At 44.0% G+C, this 26,507-nt stretch overlaps 1 protein-coding gene across 1 annotated transcript in view; it reads left to right on the top strand.

The window, feature by feature from the left end:
* Mertk (MER proto-oncogene, tyrosine kinase) overlaps positions 1-26,507 on the top strand; it is a 107,817-nt gene that overhangs the window by 45,853 nt on the left and 35,457 nt on the right. Inside the window, exons 6-8 of the mRNA XM_048459528.3 lie at positions 1,455-1,570; positions 9,649-9,832; positions 16,063-16,214. Of these exons, the coding sequence (XP_048315485.3) occupies positions 1,455-1,570; positions 9,649-9,832; positions 16,063-16,214 (452 nt within the window). The remainder of the gene's footprint in view (positions 1-1,454; positions 1,571-9,648; positions 9,833-16,062; positions 16,215-26,507) is intronic.

Genomic DNA, 26,507 nt, shown 5'->3' with positions numbered 1-26,507 from the left:
ACGCATAGCAGTACCCGGCACATAAATCATTGCAAGCCTTAGCCAGTGTGGTCCTGCTTAGCACGGGGAGAAAATAAGCTGGAAGCTTTTCCTGTTTTCACTTTTCCCTCCTCCACCTTGTACTCATTAGCCCTTTAAGAGCCCAGAGGTGGGCTTGCCAGGGACCTTGGTGTGAGGACTGGATCAACGGAGCCTGATCTGAGTCTAACAAGACTAACAAGAGGGAGACTTAGAACTGGCAGTTGAGAGCAAAGAGCGACAGGGATGCCCATCTGTCTCCTCCTCTCCCTTCCCGTGTGCTTACGTTTCCCTAGATGGGAGCTCACAGGGCAGTTGATTGACAGTCACAGAGGCAGAGGCAGATGTGAGCAGAGACACTGCAGCTCATCACCTTGTCCTCTACTCCTGTGTAATAGCAAGTATTAAACCCAAAACCTGGAAGGAGAGGAAAACCTAGAAACAAATTCAACTTTACCTTTATATCGTCACCCTTACTCATGGAAACGCAAGCACGTTTTATGTTTTACTCTCTGATCTTTAGATAGTGGAGAATCAAGACTGGATTCATGGTTCTTTTCTCATATCCTTGGGAAATCGGAGAAGCACCAGGAAAAGGTGGACTGTGTTGAATAAGTTAAAGGTTGGGCACGCAGAGAAGGGAACTTAAAACTAAGGCTAGAGTCATGATTTCGGTTTCAGTAAATCAACTGGATGGAGGATAGGAAATGGCATTTTGTAAGAGTTCATTGCAAAAACAAAGAACAACAATAAAAAAAACCAAAACGCAAACTAAAAGTGACTCCTGGAGGAAGTGTATAACTTCCTTCCTTTCTACAAATTCCGCTCTTACAGTTTTCAAAGGCATGCTGGGAATCTCAGAAATCCACGAGTGGGTGTAGGCTTGGAAAGACCTTCTGCTGAGTTTAAACTTCTTAGAGTTTAGACACGTATAAAATGGAAGCCTTAACGTTTATGCGCCATGCAGAATCTCACTGAGAATTTCTTTAAAAGTTCAATCCTGTTTCCAAAGCTTGTGGAATGTTTAAATGTTTATTTTAAGACAAGGTGACCTTGAGCTTCTGGTCCTTCTCCCTTTTCTTCCCAGCATTGAGGCCAAACTTGTGTTTCTTTCATTTATTTTAAGATTTATTGTCTATGTAACCTAGTCCACCTTGGTCTAGAGCAGTGGTTCTCAACCTTTCTAACTCTGTGACCCTTTAATACAGTTCTTCATGTTGTGGTGACCCCAGCCATAAAATTATTTTTTTTGCTACCATTATGAATCATAATGTAAATATCTGTGTTTTCCGATGGTCTGAGATGACACTTGTGAAAGGGTGGTTGACCCCCAAAGGAGTTGAGACCCACAGATCAAGAACCGCTGGTTTGATACTTGTGGCCCCCTGTGGGTTATCATTGTGATTATGTGTGTGTGTGTGTTTGTTTGTCCATAGCAATGCCCTCCCCACCAACTGAAGTCCACATCCTCAGCAGCACAGCACACAGCATCTTGGTCTCCTGGGTCCCAGGTTTCGATGGATACTCCCCATTTCAGAACTGCAGCATTCAGGTAGGTCTCCAGAATGGAGAGGTGCTGTGTGGCGCGCTCTGGCTTTTCCTCCTCCTCCCCAGGGTGGGCATGGCTGGTATTTCTCCACTTCTGCTCAGAGCCCCTTCCACTCCCCTACTCAGTGTCCACCATCGCAGGCTGTCTCTGATGCTCTGGCCACAGTGCTGCGTTATGACCCAGGCCCCAACCAGGAGAGAAGCATGCTTCCAAGGACAAAGGTCATGAGGCCAGGGATAATTCTTTATAAATTACAAAGATTCATATAAATTCCAAAAATTCTCCCTGAATGAGAGCCGGTTTGTGACCAAGGGTCCAGGAGGCTACACACCTCCTTCCCAGTATGGCTCTTCCCGGGCAGATGTTACAAAGGATGGTTGCACCAGCCCAAGGTGGGTCATGTGCGCTGATAAATGAAGCTCCTTAGCCACTGTCTCATGGGAAACCTGGGGATTGTTGATCTTTTTTAACAGTACATAAAGTTACAATGAAACAGGGCTGAGAAAAATATGGGTGAGTTGCCCGAAATGATACCTTCTTATGATATAGGCTGTGCTCTTGAGTGTTCCTTGCGTGAAAACAGAAATGTGTAACAATATTATTACTTACTGAGTCCCCACTGTAGCCAGGGCATTCTGTGGATATGTATCTCTTGCTTAAAACACACTAGCACTGTGGGGACCAGAACTCAGGCCCATGAAGATCTGATGCCAACACCAGGGCTAGAGAACTACTAACTCCACAGTCAGACCAGACGCAGTGTGTAGGAGCTAGTTACCAGTCACCTGGGGACTGTCAGCTAACAGTATGATTCTGCCTTGTCCTTTATCGTGCATAGGGATGGAATTGTTCTTGGTTTCCTGAATATCTGGTTTCCTCATGAAAACCTTGTTAACCAAGCCAGCGAGATGCCCCACAAACCTGATAACCTGAGTTTGATTCCTGGAATTCACAGTAGAAGGAAAGAATTGAGTCTTGAAAATTGTTTTTTGACCTCCAGTTGTGTATCATGGCACAAAGTGTTCCCCCCATGATGATATTGATGATGATGATGATAATAATAATAATAATAATAATAATAATACATAAAATTAATGTTAAAAAAGACAAGCACATTACCCTAACATAGATTAGTCATTCCAACTCAGTTTGGGGAAGTGACTTCCAGAGAATTTTGTGTTTATAACCAAATGTTTTTCATACCAACTGGAATTAATTTCTCTGCTCTTGGTGCCTCCTCCTCTTATATGACAGCTGTTCCTTCTCTGAAAAATGAAAACATGCAGTATCTCTAAAACAGTATCTGTCTTCGCCCTACCGCTCCCAGCCTTGCTTAATTCCTGCCTGACTTTGTTTGTAAATCTGCCAAGCACTGTAAGTGGTAGCCCTTCTTGTGTCTACAGTCTCTCACCAGGAAATCCTCCCGATTGACTGATTAATGAACTTTTTAGAGACAGAGTCAGCCTCGTGTAGTCTATACTGGCCTTCAACTCACTATTGCCATAAATAACCATGAACTTCTGCTCTTCCTGTTTCTGCCTCCAAAGCACTTAACATTACAGGCGTGTGCCACTCTGCCTAGCTGAGAGAAATTTAATATGGGCATTTATGCTGCACATCTGTGCCACCCATTTCCCTGCATGCATGGCTTGAGATGAATCCCCAGGAGATTTTTGTTTTGCGGTGTTTTCATTCATCTCAATGTGTTTCCTGCTTGCTTTTGTTTTGTCTTTTTTTCCTTAAGATTCTTTTTCTTGATTATTTAGGAATGTGTTTAAATCCCACGCTTTTTTAAATTATTCTTTTATGTGTCTGTGGTGTCTGCACCTGTGTGTGTACAGGCGCATATACCCATGCCTGTGTGGAAGCCAGAGGAGGCTGTCTGGTGTCCTGCCCTATCACTCTCCATCCGAATCTCTCACTGAGACCTGGAGCAAGGCTGGTGGTCAGCAAGCCCGAGATTCTGCCTCTGCTCCCACAGCACTGGGGCTACAAGAGTCTGTGTGCACAGGTGCATTCAGCGTTTTACACGGGTGCTGCTGATCTGAACTTGGGTTTCCAGTCTTGTGCAGCAAGTGTTCCTACCCATGGGGCCATGGCCTCGACTTCTTTGTTTATATCTCGCAGTCCGTTAGAAGATGCTTAGACTCATTTCGGTCATTTAAAATCTATTAAGGCCGGTTGAATGACACAGTGTTATGTCCTGTCCTGGAGACTGCCAGGGACTGAGGAGGATGTAAACCAGCTGTCAGGAGTGTTCTGTGTAGAACAGTTTAGCCAAGTTGGTTCATTGTCTTAGTCTATCCTGTATCGCTGTTGCTCTTCTGTCTAGGGTTCCTCTCTGTAACTGTGAATGAGGGGTCAGGGTCTCAACTCTTACTTTTCTTAAACTTTTCTCCCTTTAATTCCATCAGTTTTGCTCTGCGGGAGTGTAAACAGAGGCTGTTCTTTTGTTCCTGCCCGGCCCCCCCCCAGACCTGAATGCTCACACAGAAACTATATTAATTACAATATGTCTTGGCCAATAGCTTAGGTGTATTCCTACCTAGCTTTTATATCCTAAATTAACCCGTTTCTATTCATCTGTGTCTCGCCATGAGGCTGTGGCTTCCCAGAAAGCTTCCTACAGCAGCATCTTTCTCCTTTGGCAGCTACATGGCATCTCTTTGACTCTACCTATTCTCTCTATCTCTGTTCAGATTTCCCACCTGGCCTTACTCTGCTAAGCCTTTGGCCAAAACAGCTTTATTCATCAACCAATAAAGCAACACACATACAGAAGGCCATCCCACATCATGTGAGTTCAGAACTCTATTATAGAGTACCCTGAGGTGTTGACATTTAGTCTTATAGATATAGCTGAAGTGACAGACCGGCTTCTGTAAGGCTACAAGTTTAAGTTGCTAAATTGAGGAGCCAGAGAGGGTACGGCAATACCTTCCCTCATGAGAGTGGCAAACTTCAGGGAGACAGAGAGAATGGCTACTGCCACCCCCACTTTGAGAGAGTGAGCCTCAGAGTAGACAGGAGGTAGGGTGAGACAGTGGGATGTCAGGAAGCACCGGGTCACTTTGGAAGGCGAAGAATCAAGCACCAGCTTAACCCGTTCTCTCTGACTTTGCCGTGGCTTCGCAGAGTCATGACCTAAATGATAAAGCATCCTGAGGCTGACAAATGACAGGCTCTCCTTGCCCACCTTGGACCATCGGGACCACAGTGGTCCCGATGTGGTCATTCTGCGCTCAGATCACCAGCTAGCTCAGCCTCCATTCAGTCTTTCTCGCTCCCATCTCTGGTGGAATTGTTAGACAATCAACGCCACAGGAAAGCCAGCTAAGTGACACACACAGTCTTGATATTTACCTATCTTAAAACCTGGTTTTTATTTTTCTGAACGTCATACTTAATAGAGCACCCTTTGTTTCCTGTGGAAGCCCTGCAGGGAGTCTAGAAGCTGTCTGCAGTGTCCCCCTTCCTGAAGGGACCAAGTATGGAGCGTAGCTCGTTGCCCTTTTAAACTGACTGCTACCTTTCGGGACACACCCTTTCCCTTCCTTTGATCCTGGCTATGCCTTCTTTCTTCGTCCGTTTTTGGGACACACTCTCCATTTCTATTTTTAGCTCCTTCACATGCTCCTTGCCATTTTGTGCCCTTTTCCCGCTGGGTCCACAGAGGAGGACCATTTTAGAAATTCTATGTTTTCCCAAGAGCCTGCCTGTAAATGCTCACACAGGGTTCCGGAAAAGGGATTGGGGCACAGAGCCAAAGCTTTCCTCCACCTTAGTTTTAGTGCTTGGTCACCAGGAAGTCAGTGCATAGTTTAATATGAAAGAACAAAAAGTAATTTCTGCCAAAAAGCCACCCCCAAGATAAGCACATGGTCTCTGTTTCTTGAACGGCGGTGGCTTCTCAGGCCAGCTGGTACCTTCCTGTCACCCATAAGGTCTGAGTCAGAGGTGGAACTCGGCCTCCACGCCACCCTCATAGTATCCCCCAGGGGACTCCAAAATGTTCCAAATTGTCTATTTATGGTCCTTATGCTAAACTGCAAGTACACCTATCCTGACTAAGAACGCTACTACATCCATGGCCTTAGATGCACTTCCCTTACTAAGGGAATTCATTCTTTGAATTAAATATTCCCCCCCCCCAAATTGTTTCTGTTTTACCCACTACTGTTCTGTCATATATATATATATATATATATTATATATATATATATATATACATACATGTGGTAGACAAACCACTTCTAATCTCCCCCATAACCAACCCCATTCCCAAACAGGAAGTACGCAAAATGGGACAGGGCAGGAGGATGGGGAGTTTGGCCAAGGACTAGAGTTTTGCTAAGAACCCAGGTCTCTCGCTCTGTGAACATAGATCTGGTGGGCAATGTGGAAGCAATTGCGGAGTTTTGGTGGCGGTAAAGACAATGAAGTAAACATTTTAAGGAGATTCGAGAAAGGTGTACTGGATGAGATAGAAACCATGAAACCATCCTTTCCTGTGCTTCCCAGCTCCCCCCAAAACATTGGCAACTGTGCGTGCTCTTCAGGTGGAGCTTCTGTTGGAGTGGAGGGAGAAAAGCATAAAGGACCACTGAGCAATACTAAAGCAACTCCAGGCAAGAGCGGGGATCTTCATGTTATAGCATGAGAAGGACAGATGTAGGTGGAGTCTTCCTGTCCCGACCGTCTGCTCCCAAGTAATCGACTCGGAAACTTAATATTAATTGCAAATGCTCGGCCGATAGCTCAGGCTTATTACTACCTAACTGTTCATTTAAATTAACACATATTTCTTATCTATGCTTTGCCACATGACTCATGGCTTGTTACCTCATTTTCTATCTGTCCTGCTTCCTTGGTGGCTGGCTAGTGTCTCCTCTCACTCTGCCCCTTCCTCATTCCATCATTTTCAGTTCGTATCCTGTTCAACTACTGACCAGTCAGCTTGCTTATTAAACCACAGAGGCAGATATTCACACAGTGTAGAGAAGGATTATTCCACGGCTGACAGACTTTTGCTGGACACGACGGCTGCAAATCCCAGTGTGTTATCAACTCAGCTACTTGGAGACTGAGAAGGGGGAATGAAGGCAAATTTGCCAGCAGCCTGGGCTACTTATCAAGACTCTCAAAATAGAAACTTTGAGGAGGCTCAGAGGTGTGTGTAGCTCGGTGGCAGGCAGTTGCCTAGCGTGTGTGTAGGCCTGGAGTTCGGTCCCCACTCTGCCCGGTGACAACAAATCACAGGCCTTTAAAAAGAAGCAAAGGCAACAGTCACACTAGCTCTGTCAACAAGGCACGCAAAGAGCAGGCATGGCATGGAAATGAGGGGGCTTGGGAAAGGGTTGTGGCTCCACGGGGAGATTCCTGAGGCCATGTTTGTAGATGTGTATCCCTCTGTGAAACAGCCTGAGAATGAGATTGTAGGCGCAGAAGCCGGAAGCCAGAAGAGCAGAATCTAAAGTGTAAATTTATGGACCTCAGCCTCGCCCAGAAGAAAAGGAGTGCGGCAATTCAAAGGTGACAGGCTCTTCCGGCAAGATAACCTGCACCTCAAAACCTCAGTTTCCCCCTAAAATGTAAATTGCCGGATAAGAATTTTCTGATTACTTCCGAATCTTTGTTCTCTTTGAAAGACTTTGACTTTCTTCAAGACCTACCTAGTACTTTAGAAGTCAGCGCGACCAGGGTCAGAAGTCAGGTGACCAAATCTAGAATTAGCTAAAACCCAAGCAGCTGGGCACACCTGGGAGAGATTGTTTTCCTAATTAAATTATTTGAAATGGGAAGGCCCACTTTTAATCCAGCTCTTCTGAGGTGGGACGATCCACCTTTAATCTGAGCCACACCTCCTGCTGGCAGCCTATGTAAAGGACATTAAAGAAGGACCCTTGCTCTTTCTACCTCCTTGCACTCACTCTCACCTGTGAGCCTGTTCCTTCACTGGCATTGGAGCCTACTTCTTCAGGATTCTGACATCTACTGAAGACCAGCTGAGACATCCAGCCTCGTGAACTGAAATGACTGGGTTCTTGGACCTTCGGTCGGTAGACAGCCAACACTGTTGGACTAGCTGGAGCACCTGTAAACCATTCTAATAAATCCCCTTTGTATATATTCGATCAGTTCTGTTCCTCTAAAGAACCCTGGCTAGTGCAGGTGGTTCTGTCTGGAGGAAGGGACAGTGCTGGAAATTTTAAACATGCTTCAGTGGTCTTCCCAGCACAATAAGGCCGTTGCACTCTCGAATTCTGCAGCTATGGTCACTTACACAAGACCTGCACAAAGCCAGACCTACCAATATCCTGTCATGGACTGGGGTGTGTGCTTAGGAGGCCTCTTCCTTCCTTAGAATAAATAGGCCGTTCCTAATTGTTAACAGGGAGCAGCTCATAGGGCTTTATTCCTTCTTGAGGCTCTGTGGGCAGTTACTGATTGCTGAGGGAGGGAGGGAGGGAGGGAAGGACTCCTTTTTCAGTAGTGTAGCCACTGGCAAGATGCCTGTGGTTCTGGAAATAACCCCTCACCCATGCTCCTGTCAGCAATCCTAAGGAAACTCATTTTACACAAACACACACACACACACACACATACACACAAAGTCACGACGGTACTGGAGAAGGGCTCAGGTGCTAGGAGCATTATTTACTTTTGCCATGATCCAGGTTGGGGAGTCCCAGCACCCACAAGAAGGCTTAGAACTGCCTGAAACTTCAGTTCCAGGGGACCTGGTGCCTTTTTTCTGACCACTGACAACACTAGGCATGTATATGGTGCACACACATTCATGCAGGCAAAATATTTGTACACATAAAATAAAAAATATTTTTTTTAAAAAAATGACATAACAGTAGAAGGGAGACCAGGTTGAGGAAGGGGGTGGAGGGAACAAGAGAATGCAATGGGGATTGAATATAATTAAAACACATTTATATACATGCCTGAAAATGTTATGTTGAAACCCGTTATTATGTATAATTAGCATATGCTCATAAAAAGCTTTAAAGAGGGACTGGAGAGATTGCTCAGTGATTAAGAATGCTTTCTGCTCTTCCAGGGAACCTTAATTAATTTCCCAGGACCCACATCTGCTAGCTCAGAAGCATGGATTGAACCTAGGTCCTCTGAAAGAGGAGCCAGTGCTCTTAACTACTGAGCCATCTCCACAAACCTACGTTGTGAGCTTTGAAATTCATGATAAACTACACAGGAGTAATCAAATCTCAGCAAAGCCATTGGTACTGTGTCAGAAGTAGTGGTAATACAGAGTCTGGAAGAAAAAAAAACCCACAAGCATGTGACTCCTTAGGAAGTACTGAAAATATGATTGGATGATATTTTGTGCTTGCTTTTCATATTGCCATAAATCAATAATGATGACAAAAGTCAAGAAATCCATCTTCTAAAATGAGATCTGGAAATTATTAAAAGAACTACATACCATGAAACAAAAGACTAGACTAAGAACTCAAGTAGGAGCTGGAGAAATGGCTCAGAGGTTAAGAGCACCGACTGTTCGTCTAGAGGACCTGAGTTCAATTCCCAGCACCCACATGGCTGGTCACAGCTGTCTGTAACTCCAGTTCCAGGGGATCTGATATCCTCACATAGATATACATGCAAGCAAAACAATTATATACATACACACACATGTATATATATATATATATATATATGTGTGTGTGTGTGTGTGTGTGTGTGTGTGTGTATATATATTAAATTTGAAAAAAGAACTCAAGTGGATCTGGGAGGAGAGGGGCCACTTTTCATTTGAGTACAGCATGAGTTATAATTATTAATATGTTAATAACATAATTATCACAGTAACTATCTGTTGCTCGCCACAGTGAAGCTCTATAGTGTAGGCATTTTCCTGAGGGCGTCAGTTGTTGCCGGAATGACATGAATAACACCAGCAATGCTGATGGGAAATTCTGTGTGTGTCCTGAATGAAAACAGTCCTTCCTCCGGCACAGAGGAAGGGCTACGTGCACCCAGCACTTGTGTGCCCAAGTCTGGCATCCTCTCCACCTTACTAATGCTGGTCCACATCTGCACTGTTCATTCAGGTCAAGGAAGCTGACCTGCTGAGTAATGACTCAGTCATGATTTTTAATACCTCCGCTTCGCCACATCTGTATGAAATCCAGCAGCTGCAAGCCCTGGCTAATTACAGCATCGGTGTGTCCTGCCGGAATGAAATTGGCTGGTCTGCAGTAAGCTCTTGGATTCTGGCCAGCACAACAGAAGGAGGTAATTCCTGAGATATACAATGAACATTTCCTCCCAGTGGTGTGTGATCAGGCAAGCTTTCCCCAATAGCTGATGTTGTGTGCACTCTGCTCATTTGGTGCATTTAGTGGGGTGGTCAATAAGATAGGAAGAAAATTGTTTCTTTGTAATTTAAGAGGCTTAGTTAAAACAAAAAACACCCCCAAACCTTATCTGTACTATGTGTATATAACAATTCTGTTACATGGGAAGACAGTAGCACCATTCTTTCTTTTTTCCCAATGTGTACTGGTGTTTTGCCTGCATGTATCTTTGTGTGACTATGTGAGGGTGTGGATTCCCAAGACTGGAGTTTCAGGCAGCTGCTAGCTGCCATATGGGTGCTGGGATTTGAACCCAGGTTCTCTAGAAGAGCAGTCAGTTCTCTTAATCACTGAGCTATCTCCCTAGCCCTGTGGCCCCATTTTTAAAGCCAGTATTATTTTCAGTTAAAATATAATGCACAAAGTTATTATTCATAGCAGGCAACCCAAAGGGGCAGTCATTTTTTAATTACATAAAATTCTAACTTCACGGTTATCTAGAGGGTGTAGGTTATCTGGTTTCTTGAGACAGGGTCTCGCTACATGGTCTTGGCTGGCCTGGAACTTGCTAGGTGATCCAGGCTGGCCTCCTGCCTCAGCCAGAGATCAGTGATTAGTCCCTCTATGGTTTCTGCTTCAGGTTCCCACCATAAGTTTCTTAGTAATTATGTCCTTCAACAACAGATTGTGATCTGGAAGTATAAGATACAATAAACCCTTCCCTCTACCGAGATGCTTTGGTGGTGATGTTTATTGTAGCAACAAAGCAAATAGTACAGAGGTTTTTTGGTGGTTTTTTTGTTTTGTTTTGTTTTGTTTTGTTTTTTGTTTCTCAGGAAAGGGGGCATTCTTGTTTTTCCTTTTAGTGTATTACAGCATTCCTCTGTTTCCTTTCTTGCTTTGTTTCCAATGTAATGTTGATGGTAAACTAGATTTTGGTTTTCTGTGTATAAGATATATTTTGCCTCCAGTTCTCCCCTTAGCACCGATTTTGGACAATTTAACATTTAGAAACTTTAGCTTCGTTTTACTAATATTCCTTGTGCTTGAAGGTCACAGACTTCTTACTTCTCTGTGTTTGTAGTTTGTATCTCATTTGGGAAACTTCAGGCTACCGTCTTGCGCTCACAGTTTTGGAGACCGAATCTTGGACCTGGTGCATGTTATACAAATGGCCTATCATGGATCTGCACATTTCCACTCCTCATATAATTTTGCCCTTTTTAACCTCCTCTCTTTTAAGGACTTCAGCTATGTGCACAACAGACCACTAGAAGTCCCATAATTCATTGATTTTCTGCTAATCCCTCCCCCACTTTTCTCTCCTCGTTTTTCCTTTGGAGAGTTTCTTTTGTTTATGTCTTCTGATCCAGTAATCTTCTTTGTTCTCAGGAGTCTTACCTAACCTGCTGCTAGTTCACACTAGTCTTTATCTCTCATGCTGTGATTCCTGTCTTCTGATATATTTCATGCCTAAATTTTTAGATCACATCGAATGGAGTGAGGGCAGCTGATTATTGTGCCATCATTCTGGGATGATTTCTTAGTCTCCTAGTGTTCTGGCTTAGACTTATGTCAATCTGATACAAGCTAAAGTCATCTGAGCAGAGGGAACATCAATTAAGAAAAAGTCTCTGTAAGATCAGGCTGTAGGCAAGCCTGAGGGGATTTGCTTCATTAGCTATCAAATGGGGAGGGTCTAGCCCACTGTGGGTGGTGCCATTCCTGGGCTGGTGGACCTGGGTACTATAAGAAAGCAGGTTGAGCAAGCCCTTATAAGCAAGCCAGTAAGCAACACCCTCTCCATGACCTCTGCATCAGCTCCTGCCTCCAGGTTCCCACCCTGTTTGAGTTCTTGTCCTGACTTCCTTCAGAGATAGATTATGGATGTGGAAGTGTCAGCCAAATAAACCCTTTTCCCCCAAACTTTCTTTTGGTCATGGTGCGTCCTCACAGCAATAGTACACCTGACTATAAGACACCTCGCCTGGATAATCTTTTCATGACTAGAACTGTTTGGTAGCGCCATGAGTTGGTAGTACCAACCACCTTGTTGGACGAATTTCCAATAAGTAATGTGCTTTATTTTAGAAGACAGGTGAGCCAATGGGAAACTTTTGTGGAATATTAGTTTAAGATGTGTTACATTTGTTTATGCTGCGCAATATTTGTTTGATGATGCAAAGATGTGTTGCATTCTTTATGTTGCATCTGTTTAACTCTGTAACGCTGTGTTACTTTGCTGCCTAAAACACCTGATTGGTCTAATAAAGAGTTGAACAGCCAATAGCTAGGCAGGAGTGAGAAAAAGGGGAGAAGAGAATGCCAGGGGCCAGCCACCCAACCACACAGCCAGCCAGAGAGTAAGAAGGAAAAAAAGATATATAGACTAAAGAGAGATAAAAAGCCCAGAGGCAAAATGTAGTTAGAAATGGGATAATTTAAGTTAGTAAAACTGGCTAGAAACAAGCCAAGCTGAGGCCAGGCATTCATAAGTAAGAATAAGTCTCTGTGTATCTATTTGGGAGCTGGGCAGCGGGCCCCCAAAGAGTGGAAAATTGACTACAGGAAACAATTCCTTCTTGTTGGGTATTGCTTTAAAGATTTGTTGAGCAAGACCACAGCATTGCTCAGAATAGCAATGAATAACTACTGTGGAGACAAGACCATTTTGTGTGGTCTGGCCAATGACCTTGAGTCATGAAGGTGTTGGGTCTGATTGATGGGGGTTACCACTGTCCTCAGCCTTATGTGATTCCTGAGCACTGATGCCTTTGACCTTTATATCACTCTTTCTGCCTTCCCTTGGCATCATCACAGGGGACTCTCTTGCCTCACCCTACATGTTTATCTTTCTTGATTTACTTCCCAGTGTTCAAGGCACTTATTTATTTGTTTGTTCATTTATTTGTATGTGCAGGCCTGTGCCGTAGCATGTGTGTTGACGTCAGAAGTCAGCTTGCAGGAGTAAGTTCTTTCCTTCCATCTTGTGGGTTCTGAGAGTCAAACTCAGGTCATCAGGCTTAGCCGAGAGCATTCTTACCTGTTACAGAGAGCATCATTATGTGCTGAACTGAACTATCTCACATTATTAAACACATTCTTAAGTAGCTTCCCAGGAGAGTACCTGCAGAGGTAAAAACTGTGAGGACTTCTATGTGTTTGCATAAAATATTGGTTAGTTGTTTTTCTGAATGTAAACTATTAGATTAGAAACCTTCCCTTCCTCAAAATATTAGTTATTTCTGAGGTGTTTGTTTGTTTGTCTATTGTTTTTGGTTGCTGTGGGAGATTTTCTGCATGGACTGTTCTTTCAGAACATCTTTTGTCTTTGGTCCTGATGCTGTGATAGGCTATGATGGAGAATGTGTGTCAGACATCACTGTGGGTATCTAGTGATCTCTTTAGAAGCTCAAGTCCTCTGGCTCTAAGCTTTTCCTTGCATATTTTTTCTTTGAATATTTTCTATTTTGTTTGTTTTCCTTGAAACTATATGAGACATTTTGGGGGCTTTTTTGATTCCTTTCGTGATTTTCTCTCTCAAATAGACTTATATTCTTCATCTTTTTATTCTAACTTCTTGCGTATTTACTTCATTTATTTTCAGTTCTTTTATTAATTATTATTTTGCTGATCATGTTTCTAATTTCAAGTTTTCTTTTTCGTTGGTTACTTTTCCTTTAGTTTCTTTTTCTTATCTTTGTACATATTGTTATCATTCTTAAGGTTGGTAACCTGAGGCCGGTCCCATGAGGGTCACTTGAGGCCTCAGTGGGTCCCCTGGGGGTGACTTGAGGCTTCTGAGGGAGACAGACAGATACGTCATGCAGAGAGAATTTGGGTATAGAGTTTATTTAGTGGGTTACGGAGGGGGAAAGGAAGAGGAGAGGGGAGAAGGTGGGGAGAAATAGAGAGGCAGAAGCTTCCTCTCTGGAAGGGTAGAAAGGGAGAGAGTGAGTGAGAGAGAATGAGAGAGTGTGTGTGGGAGATCTGCTTGCCTTGGGGGAAGTGGGAGGTTGGGAGTGGGCGGGGCTTGTCTCTTAAAGAGATGGGGTACCCAGGTGACAGACCAGACCAGCAGATTGCAACATTCCCATCTTCTTCTTATAATAAAAAGGCGGGGAGTTAAGCATAGTAGGTTGAAGGAATTGAGATGGTGGGTGCTCAAGACTGCTTCCTGCTTATCTGTGGGCGTCAAAGTCTTTCTTGGAGGGCCTGAGATAGCTGGGTGCTGGTCACAAATAAATAATTTAATCTCTATACAATTTAATTAATTTAAATTAATATGATTTGATCTCTATTACAGGCAAGGATTTGGTACTTATCATTCCTATTGATGCTACTTATTCCATACATAAAACATATATATTTTTTTATTTATGAAATGGGTTAATGTGGGAGCTGGGAAGATAGCTCTGGCATCTTAGTAGAGAGTTTGCTGTGTTCAGTCCCTAGCACCCACATGAAAAGCTGAACACGGTGATGCACACATAGCATCCCAGCACCAGGGAAGCAGAAATGACTGATCCCTGGGTTTGGCCATCCAGCCTAGCCGAACCAGCCAACCCCAAGTCCCAGTGAGAGATCCTGTCTCAAACAGAAAAATGCAAGATGGTCAGCTGCTGAAGGATGACACCAAGTTGACCTCTAGCCTTTATCTGCGCGCGCACACGCATATATACCATATGCACACATATTAAAATGGATTAATATGTGCTGTTTAGCCTTTCTTCTACCCTGTTGGTGTAATGTTGGCTTTTTTCTATTGTTGAGTTTTTTCATATTAATATACATAATGTACCTAAGTTCTTCAGTGGCCACATAAGAAGTTTTCCATTGGGAAATGTATCCAAATTTATGTTATAATTGCTGCCTGAGTATTGCATTTATTCCTTTTCTGTTGTTATTATAATATGATGAGTATAATTCCATATGTAGATTAAATTATTGATTATGAAGTTAGGTGTGGTAGCACTATGGTGGTACATGTTTTTAATCCCAGAACTTGGAAGGCAGAGACAGGTGGATCTTGGTGAGTTTGAGGCCAGCCTGGTTTACCTAGTGGGATCCTCACCCTTGAAAGACCACAGTAGTAGTCTTTTCTAAATTTTCTAAATTATTTTATATGTGCACACATCACACATACTTAGCTCTATTTATCTTGAGGATCAGCATCCTCAAAATTCATGTAGCTAAGGATGAAAAATGTTTGAAAATCAGTTGTACTCACACTGAGACTGGAAGGGCTCTCTCCTCCTTGATATTATTTTCTAAGCAAGGTAGTATGACAGCTTTGTTGTTTATTTGCTTTGTTTTGTTTTTCAAGACAAAATTTCTCTGCATAGCCATGGCTGTCCTGGAACTTGCTGTGTAGACCAGGCTGGCCTGGAAACCCAGAGATTCACCTGTTCTGCCTGCTTAGTGAGCCAATACTGCCTGGCATATATGAGCCCATTTTTATAATATTTACATTGTGTTAGGTCTTATAAATAATCCAAAGATGACTTAAAGCACGTGGGAGGATCTAGGTATGTGAGCACCTGGGAACTTTGGTACCTATAGGAATGCCTTCAAGATACTGAGCAATGACTATACAATCACCTCCGACTTACTGACTGGGTACCTCTGTCCAGACCAGCAACCTGCCTCTAAACTGTATAATGACAGTTTCATTCTGAGCTCACCAGCTCACCTTACTGCCAATCCCAGAGCCACAATGCTTACCTTCATTCAGCCTGTCACTTCCAGTGCCCCAGGCGTCTACAGAAGGAATCCATAAGTGCCAGCCTCCTCCTTTCCAGACTTCCTTATTGTTAGCCTACCCTGGGTGTTTATAACATTACTAAAATAGCAAGTGCATCTTGAGGATTTAGCTTCCCCAAACCCTTATTTGTAAAACTTATATGAGAGCCAGGGATGTAGCTTAGTTGGTAAGGCATTTGTCTAGTGTACATAAAGCTCTATTTTTAAGTGCATCACCACATAAAATGGGCACACGAAACTCCTGTGGCATTTCAATGGTCCTTAATTGGGAAAAAAAAAGTAAATTTACTATGAGTTTAGGTCTTTCATAGAACATTTGAAACCCAAATACTCGATAACCAGGAAGAAAATAAATCTACATGATATTTCCTTGTAGTTCTTCATCTTTCTCTCTTTCTTTTGTAGCTCCGTCCGTAACACCTTTAAACATCACTGTGTTTCTGAACGAATCTAACAGTAGCGTGGATATCAGATGGATGAAGCCTCCAATTAAGCGGCAGGATGGGGAACTGGTGGGCTACAGGATCTCTCACGTGTGGGAGAGTTCGGAGACTTCCGTAAGTCTGCACCCTAAAGCACACTAGTCATTTCCTTTGGACTTGTCGATTGCATTCTGTTTCAGAAGCTTTCTTTTTGTGGGGATTGTTTATAATTGAGCAAGGCAAGGTACCTTTCAATGGGACACAAACAATGCAGTAAAACTTAGAGATTACTAAACAGTCAGAACATGCTAAGGAGTCTTTGGGGGTGTTTTCTCACTGATTTATTGGCAGCAAATAGGAACTTATTAGCCTGTGTTATCATGTGTCTCTTGTCTTCAGGGAACTTAGGCTGTTATAGGAAGAGTATACTGTGGGCTGTCCAGTGATCCTAGCTTGTAGTCAGGGGACTATAGGGCTTCGCTTCCTGGCAATTCATAGCCTTGTGGAAAATTCTGAAGATGTTTTCCTGAAAAAGATTGTCATGGAGCTTTCTTAGCTTTATAGAGTATAACAAAGAGTAAGCATTCTCCAGAAAAGGGGGATTCAGTAATCCTCTATCTGCAGAAGGGCCCAGCCCACTGGGGGCAGCGCCATCCCTAGGCAGGTGGTCCTAGACTGGATAAGAAAACGACCTGAGCATAAGCCAGGAAACAAGACATTGAGTACCATCCTCCGTGGTTTCTGCTTCAATTCCTGCCCTGGCTTCCCTCAATAATGGCTTGTGACCTGAAAGTGTAAACCAAATAAACCCTTTCCTCCCCTCAGGTTGATTTTGGCCCCGGTGTTTATCACAGCAAAGAAATCAAACTAGAGAAGGTGGATACACCGGTGTTACTAACAGAATTGAGTCTTCCTTATCTTCCTTAGCTGTGGTCCTGGAAATTATGCCTCCTGAGTCATCATATTCCTGTTCCATAAAATCCTGCTGGCAGATCCCAAGTTAAACCTCTTTGTTGCATGTATCTGGGACATCACAAAGCTTCTTGGCAAGAGATAGGGACAGCTGTAGCCCCACTCCAACCTTTGCTCCTGTCATTTCCAAGATCATACTATCCAGTGTTTATAAAAATTGCTTTTTTCCAAAAGGACAATTGGGATTTATTCTCTTTCTTTTCTATAAGAAAACAGGCTGTTGAAAACAGTAGGTGATGGGATGGAAGGAAAAGACAAGGGCTTGGACATCCATGTTGTTCTGCATCACGTGAATGACTTCCAAGTATCCAGCATCCGTAGTACCCTACGTGAGAAACCTCTCATTCCCTAGTCTTGTCCCAGGTGCCTCAAAGTTGACTGAATTTCTCCATGGGCCGAGTCAGGGAGTACCTGGTTCTGACAGTGTAACATTTCCACAGTGGTGAATGCTTAGTGTAGGGCAGAAGAGCGCTAATTGTCCGATTCAGTGGGAATTTCATCTTTCTTTGTTGGAGATACCAGCAGACCCATATGCGCTCAGAAACAAACCAGCATGTTTAAGCTACTCCTTTTGGTCTTGATGAAGGCTTTCCTAAAGGGACTTCTTGAGCTGCGGCATTCAAAGAGCAGTGGAGAAACCTTTATGAATGACTTGGCCTGAGAGGCTGCTGCACCAAGTGCTGCTCGCACCCATCCATGCCCTACATTGTTCAGAGGAGTCCCCTCCGCAGTGAGAACAATGTGGGCACAGTTCAGGCTGTGACCTTTCAGTAGCTCACCTCCTTGCAGATGCCAAGTCACCCAGTCATGAGGTCATTTACATTGGGCCCACACTGTACTTTGGGGCCTTGTGACAATAACAGGCTGAGTCGGTCACGTTATTTTGAGAACGTTCTCTGCTGCAATTGCGTTTCTGTTCCGTGATTTGAACCTGGAGGCAAAAAGCCCAGGGGGCGGGGTGGGATCCCACCAGGCTGAAGTGATGTTTGCAATGGCCTGGGCATATGTCACTTCATTTCTAGGACTCTTTTCATCTCGTAAGGCCACAGCTGAGACGGTGTCGGTCTCCCACAACTGTCCTCTCGTTTGCACTTTTAGCTACTTCTTCTTACGTAAGGCAGGAAACCAGACACTTCGGAAATTTCTGACTGACTGACGGCTGTAACGAGTTGGGTTTTGTATTTGTGTAACTTCAGAACTTTCTTGGAAGAGCTCTCTGGGTGGTATGTTTCAGTGACGTGGAAGATGAGCTTGTACCTTTGTCATTAGTAACCTTTCTATCACTCTGTCAGACAGGAGGAATTTCATGTTTGCCTTTTTTTTTCTTTCTTTCTTTCTATTTGGTTTTTCAAGACAAGATTTCTCTTTGTAGCTCCGGCTGTCCAGGAACTTACTCTGTGACCAGGCTGACCTTGCACTCACAGAGATCCGCCTACCTCTGTCTCCAAGTGCTGGGATTAAAGGTGTGGCCTGGCTCAAATTTTGTGTTTCTTTATTGGCAGATAATAGTGACTGCCAATCAGACTTCTGGGTGCTCTAAAAGCCAACCAATGCCTGGTCATCCCTTCTGCCTCCGGCATGGGTGAAAGCCACTCTTCTAGCGAGGCCCTTCTGAGCTGAGGTGTGGGAAGGCTGATGGTGGAGATGCTGTGAATGGTGGTGGTCCAGCGGTCTGCTACTCAGGACACCAGCAACGCTCAGCTGTGTTCTGTGCTCCCGGTGCCCTTCAGAACGGTGCCCTCTGCCATGAGAATGGTATGGGCAATTAGACAAAGAAGCTTCTGGTCTTTACTGGCTGGATATTTCTTATACCTCAGTGAAGATTTTTTTTTAACCATTTTTGCTTTGTTTTTCTTGCCTTCCAAATCAGAGCTTGAAGTCCAAGGTGAGGGGCAAGGACTAGTGAGTTCTTGTCCAGGCTAGAGTCTTGCTCATCTGTGTACTGTCTGAACACCGACCCTTGCCCTTGCTTTGGAAAGATGAGAGGTGCTATGGGCCCAATGTATGGAACCTGCCACACCATCTAAATCAGCTGGAGAATGTGCCTCTGAATGGGGATTTTAGCTCTAAGGCTGGTTTGATCTGTGTGTGTAGTGCGTAGAGATTTTTGATCAGATGGAAGTCTCAACAGCGACTATTGGATCAAGAAACAATGTGATTGGGCTGAGGATGTATAGCTTAGTGTATTGTGCTTCTGTGCACCAGGATCCAAGTTTGACCCTTGGAATGCACAATGTGGGACCAGCTTCTTTAATGTTACAAGGGAACTGCACTACACTTACGGATTTCTTGGACAGGGATCTCTGCCTCCTCCTGAGTTTGCCAGGGCAGCGGAGATGTGTCTGCATATTGACACGCTCCTTGCTCCCTGCCCCTTCCCTTCTCTCTCTCTTTCAGTCCTGAAGGGCAGGGTATTAAAGAGGGTTTAATTTTTAGGCCTGAGAAATAGTCAATGTTCTTATGAGACAGGTCAGGGCTCTTTGGCACTTCTGAAACCCAGGAATCAATTAAGAATGGTTCACTTTGGGTAGAGGAGAAGCTTGGCATGAAGGTAATCTCTGAGTGGGTCCTCGGTGTCCGGCCTTTGGAAGCTAGACAGTTTAATTTCCTCCAGTGCTCTAAAGCTCACAAGATACCATGAGACTGTTGCTGAAGGAGGGCCTTGCGGCTACAGAGGAGGGAGACCCAAGCCCAGCACCTTGATGAATACAATCCAATATACTAAGAACCACCATTGATTCTTTTGTTCTGTTTTGTTTTGTTGTTGTTGTTTTTGTTGTTTGGATAGACTACACACTGTTTTCTATCAGGAACTTGTTTAACTCCTCTATATACACTGTGAAAAAGACAGTCATCTCAGTTTTCACCAAGGAATCTAGAGATGTCTCCAAGGTCTAGAGATGTCAAGTGACTCACCCCGAGCCACAAAGCTTGGAACTGGAGATCTGGGGATAAGAACCAGGGCCTGGCTAGCTGTAAAGTCAGAGCTTCTCAGAGCTGCGGGTTACTTCCCAGCAGCCATTGTTTCTCTTCCTAACACATAGTTTCACACTTAGTGCCACAGTATCGACCCTCAGACGTAATGACAGGAAGATACAGGTTAGTCACCGGTGCCTATGGATCTGAGCACTTTTAACAAGTGACCTTTGTTACCTCATGTGACACAACTTTTGTCTGATACATCTTCCCTCCTTTAAGTTATTGCTCTTGGAGCTGGAAATGGGCCATGCTCTTAGACAGTTATCAGTTACAGGGTGTGAATTTCTCATAGAATATTCGGTGATGTTAAAGTCATTTGATAATCATAAAACAAAATACATAGTTGCCCTGTCTTAACTCCATCTAAGTCACACCACAAGGAAAAAAATGTCTTTCCAAAGACATGCTGTTGCTACTTTCTTGTCCCCAAAAGTCTATATGTCATTTTAAAAAGTAATTATGGAAAATTGCATTCAGATGCCATCGTATAAATTGGACTTCACTACCAAAAAAATTAATAGATTTTCAAGTCTTTGTGTTGGTGGACAGTGAAAGCTCACTAAACAAGAAATATGCAGGTGGCCCACGGCACACACCTCATGAACAGACCACTACACGCTGGGAAATGGCTCTGCTTTTCACTCTGACAATTCCAAGACAGGATATATGTGGGAGATACTTAGTAATCCAGTCTTAAGCCAACTGCAGTATACAAAATCAGAATGAAAAGAAGCATTACACTTGCCAGCCTGGACACTGCTCCATGCACTGTTTCCAGGTTAGCTCTTTGCCTGTGCTAACTACTCTTGGGAATAAAAGGTGGAAATGAAAAATAATTTCTCTAGGTTTTTATAATGAATGATAGGCTCCAAATAAGTAGGCATTGTAAACCATAGATGGTCTTCCATGTCTGTGACTTGCACATGTATGGACTCAGTTAATCACAGATTGAAAATATTCAGAAAATAAATCATGCCTCTTAGTAAGCATTTTATCTGCCTAACCAGACATGGTTGTTCTGTAATCCTAGCCCTGAGAAATTGTGGTTATGAAAACTGCTGTCAGTTCAAGACCAGCCTGGTCTGCATAGTGAGTGTCCAGCAAGGGGCTACAAAGTAAGCCTCTATATCAAAATATTCACTTTTGTTGTTGCTTTATCTGAGACAGGTCCTTGATAGGTAGTCCTAGCTGACCTGGGATTTTTAGTAATCCTTCTGCCTCTACCTCCCCATCGCTGAAAGAATAGATATAGATATAGATATAGATATCACCAAGCCATTGTTTTTTGAGGCTAAGAATGTATTTCAGTGATAGAAAATATGTTCAGAACGCACAGACCCTGGCTTTGCCCCATAGGACAAAAAAAAAGTATTAAAAATTTTGTTTGGACCAGGCAGTGGTTGGTGACTGCCTTTAATCCCAGCACTCAGGAGGCAGAGGCAAGTGGATCTCTGTGAGTTTGAAGCCAGCCTGATTGTCAGAGTTAGTTCCAGGACAGCCAGAACTATACAGAGAAACCCTATTTCGAAAAACAAACATTTTTTTTTTTTTTGGTTTGGATCATTATTCCCTAAACAATCTAACAACAATAGCATTATTACATGAATAACTGCACTGTTAAAAACTGTACGTAATAGAGCAGCTGTTAACACTTTATTGGATAGTGCACATGCCGGCATGGGTTGGGGAACTCTCACACAGCCCCAATCCTATATGAAGAGCTGTAAGCAATTTCTGGCTGCTGAGAGGGGAAGAATCCATTCTCTCCGGGGACGAGCCCCATGATAGGTTATCTGCTCCAAGTGGTCAGCCTAAAATACATGTCCATATGAACAACACTAAGTGGGTTCAGAGGGTTGTATTTATATATAAATGTGTGTGTGTGTGTGTGTGTGTGTGTGTGTGTGTTTGAGAGGGAGTGGAGGAAATGAGGTAAATACTTGTGTGAAATTCTCAAAATATTTTAGTTTTTGACAAAAGAATTTACAACGAGTTGTGTAAAATCATACCGTGTCTGTGTTCACACACTGAGGATAAAACCCAAAGCATCACTTCAGCTAAGCATGTACCCACCGCTGAGCACAGACCTAGCCATTTTGTCTGGGGTACCAACCCTGTAGATCCCAAGAAACAAATGGACAGTTACATTTATTTCTTTTTAATTTCACCCTTGCTAGGATTTATACTAGTCTAGATATGTAATCTTTTCCTAGTTATGTGTTTCCTTTGGATTTCTAGGTAATTTCTCTTATAAACAATGTATCATATTTGAGTCTTCGTGGGGAAAAAGCCGTATACAGGCAGATGCAGGCACAGTTTCCTTTTTAGCACGAAGTCTTATACTAAAAGAGTGGTCACGCTGAGAGCTATGCCGTAGACTCTGTCTCAATGAGACCGGGCTCCGGGACTCCGGGTGTGGACTGGAGTGACACTAACTGATGATTTTCAGTTCTATCTACCCCCAAATTAAAGGCAGAATTACAAAGTCACCCACTATCAAAATAAAACACTTCCTTTCTAAAAAGGACCAACCTAGGCTATGCAGTGTCCCGCGCTACTGTCTCGCCAGCAAGAACGACGCGGGGCACGTAGGATCCTTCTGCAGAACAGCCTTTTAATGCATCTTGAGAGCGAGAGCATAAGCCGACATGGCGGAGACCCAGAGCGAGGCGAACCCAGCCCTTATATAGGAAACAGTCCCCGCCTCGGACGTGTCACTCTCAGGTTGGTCAGCTGCCCATCATCCCAGATGACGCCTCGAGAGAGGCAGGGACTACAGCATTGGAAATTTACCAACACATGCGCGTTATCCTGTTCACCGGGCAGGGGAACCGGATGTCAGCGCCATCTTGCAATGGCGAATGTGGTTGCGGTCCTCTACATCTCCCCCTTTTTTTACTTCTTTGCAGAAAGGCAACTCCCTCAGAAGGCAGAGATAGAGGTCACACTTCCCAAATTGGAAAACATTATAATGGGCTTGCATGGAATCTGCCCCTAGGTTCATGACACCTGGAACTTATCCGGCCTGCCCTCTGCCATCTTTCTGGGAAAGGGAATATACGGCAGGAAACCCTTATGCAGGGCGACATATCTCTCAGAGAGGGCCATTCTCTGTGCGATGCTGTTTAGCTCGACAACCTTCAGGGCTAGCTAAGCCAAGCACTCCACCCTGTGCAATGGACAGAGGTGTCCTAGGGGTGCAGGAGCTGGTTGGCATAAACCTTACTGCTTCAGCATAGATAACCACATCAGTAGAGGTTCCCTGTTCCGGGGCAGCCAGCGCTTGTGCAATAACCACACTTTGTCCCTACGACTTTGGGATTTGAGTCAGCAGACCATCCAGAGGAGAAACACTGATCCACAGCATAGGGCTGTTCCAAACATTCCCACCCCCACCCAATCTTAAAGTAGGAGATGAAGGGCACAACCTAGGACTGGAGTCCTTCGGCTGAGCTTATAAATAGAAGGTAGGGGAGCCCCAGAGTCTTATTAGTTGTAAAATAAAAAAAAAAAACACAACGAGGAAACACTGCCACTCTATGGCTGACTGGTGTCGGTTTCAGGAAGGCTGAGAGTATCCCCCATCGCTGCTCCTTCGTAACCGTTGTCATCCATCCGCAAAATGGTAGGAGGAACAGAAGCCAAATCTTCAGGCGAGTCCGCGTGTTGTGGGTCACCCCTCACCGTTCGGATCAGTCTTTCTGGCACCCAGAATGGATTTTCCTGGTCCTGCGGGAACACACAAACAGCTCCCCTGGATCTCAATAGGATGGGATCCGGGCCTTTCCATTCATTAGAAAACACATCTTTCCATATAACCAAATCCTTGGGCCGCTGCGGATCCGAACTATGTCGTGTTGCAGCATTCTGGCCATTATCATCCAGATTTAAAAAATTTATAGTGAACAGAGCCATGGCAATGGCTACTCTTGGTGTCGGGGGTAATTCCTTCAATATTCCCCCTTTTTGTTTAAGTAGATAAGATTTGAGTGTGCAATGTGCTCGCTCTACAATACCTTGCCCCTGGGGGTTATAAGGCAGGCCTGTAATGTGTGTGACTTGCATCTGTGCACAAAATTGTTTAAACTTTTGAGAAGTATAGGCAGGCCCATTATCCGTCTTTAAAGATGTGGGCTTGCCCCAAGCACTCCATGCCTCAAGACAATGTTGAATGACATAAGAGGTTTTTTCTCCTGTAAGTGGTGTGGCATGAATAACGCCAGAGCATGTGTCAATTGACACATGCACATACTGAAGTTTTCCAAAGGCAGTGATATGAGTCACATCCATCTGCCATATTTGCAAAGGCGCAATCCCTCTGGGGTTTACGCCAGTGTGTCTGACAGGGAGAAACTGGCAACAATTGTGACATTGGGTTACAATATCACGAGCCTCCTTTCTGGTAAGAGAAAAACGTTTACGTAGGGTTTCAGCTGTAACATGAAAATTATCATGAAAGGTTTTAGCGGTCTGTAACGGGGAGGCAAGAGCTACCGCAGCAAGCTGCGTAGCACGATCAGCCAGATCATTACCTAAACTCATGGGGCCCGGGAGCCCCGAATGTGCTCTTATGTGTGTGATAAAAAATGGAGCTCTCCTATTTAGTAAACAGTCCTGTATCCTCTGGAAAAGAGCTGCCACTGTACTAGTAGGTTTTATAATTCCAGCGGTCTCTAATAATTTAACAGCATTAACCACATAGGCAGAATCAGAAACAATATTAAGAGGACAATGAAATTTTTGAAGAACCTCTAAAACCACCATACATTCCACCACCTGGGGTGAGGTGGCAGAAAAGTTCTTTGTATATATTTTAGAATCCACAACATAGGCTCCCACACCATTTTTGGAGCCATCTGTATACACCATCACCCCGTCTTTTAGCAGGGCAGAAGACGTAACTCGGGGAAACACAATGGGATGACATGCAGCAAACTGCAGCAGAGGGTGTTTGGGATAATGATTATCAATTTTTCCTGAAAAGGTGGTAACCAAAATTGCCCAATTGTCAGAGGTGGCGGCCAAAGTTTGTATCTGAAAGGAGGTATAGGGAACTATCATAACCGCTGGATGCTTACCAAAATGACTAACAGACATTTTAAGGCCTTTAAGGGCAATTTGAGCTATAGCAGCTGGATACCAATCAATACTTTTGTTAGGAGAAGCATGCGGATGGATCCACAGTAACGGTCCATCCTGCCATAACACAGCAGTGGGTAGCTTTCTTGTTTTAAACACACATAGAACAAATGGTTGAGTTTCATCAATACGGCACAGCTGTGCCTCCTTAATGGATTCCTCCACTAGTAATAAGGCTGCTTCTGCTGCCAGCGTCAAGGCCCGAGGGGAGGTAATATGAGTATCCCCTTCCAAGATATCAAACAATGGCTTCAAATCAGCAGAGGGGATTTTTAAAAACGGTCGCAGCCAATTAATATCTCCTAACAATTTTTGGAAATCATTTAATGTTCGCAAATCGTCCCTATAAATTTTTATTTTTTGTGGTAGAATCTTTTCAGGAAGAATAACAGAACCTAAGAATTGGCCAGTGTCTGTAATCTGGACCTTCTCAGCAGCTATTTGAAGACCCCATAGCTGTAAACTCTTAATGAGCAATGGGTAGTCTATCTGGGCAGCGGTGAAGCGCCCTTACCCGGTCAGGAGGTCAAAAGTCCATTGTTGTTGTTCTGGAGTTAAGGCTTGAGCGTTAGCTCTGGCCTGTTCCTGGGCCGCCTCATGCCACAGAGCTTTCCACTCCAAATATTGACCCATGCTGACAAGCGACGCTTTTGCAACTGTCTCCCAGTCTGCCGGAGTCATGGCACTCAAGGCTAATCTGTCCAATTGGGCTAATGTGAAATTAGCGGTCACTCCATATTTTCTAACTGACTCTGCTAATTCTTTTATTTGGTTGTACTCCACAGGCGCATACACCCGTCCATTTTCCCCTTCGTAAACGGGGAAGGCCAGGTGCAGCTTTCTCTTGACCTTGTCAGGGATAAATGAAAAAGTCTTTGGCCCAAGGTGTTCCTCATAAGGGGGCGCCGAAGGGGCAGTCGGGCGAGGGCGCAGCTCGTAAGGAGGCGGATGGGCCCTTTGGGATGACCTCATGGCCCTACCGCTGGTTAATTCTGCCTCCTCCTCTGTATCTAGTTCTTCTACCTCTTCTCCTGAGCCAGAACTTTCATGCTCACTTTCATGGTCACTTTCAATTTGCAGAGCTTCAAGCTCCTGCAGAGGATATAAACTACTGTCCTTTCCTTTTTTCTTATTGTTGGTTCCAGAAATCTTTCGACCTTGTAAATCAGTCTTCTCCCCCATTCTTATTTTCTTAAAACCACTGGAGGGTCCTTTTTTCTTATTTGAGACTGTGCGCGCACCTAACCTCTCACTGTACTCAGTTTCTGGAATGCTATCCTGGACTTCCTCCATTGCAGCAACCGCCTGGCAGGATTCGTCTTTTAAGCAGTCTTTGGC

The sequence above is a fragment of the Myodes glareolus genome, chromosome 10, assembly GCF_982192425.1.
Source record: "Myodes glareolus chromosome 10, mMyoGla1.1, whole genome shotgun sequence".
Lineage (NCBI taxonomy): Eukaryota > Metazoa > Chordata > Mammalia > Rodentia > Cricetidae > Myodes > Myodes glareolus.
Note: the sequence above shows the minus strand (reverse complement) of the source record. Positions and strands in the feature narration are given on the sequence as shown.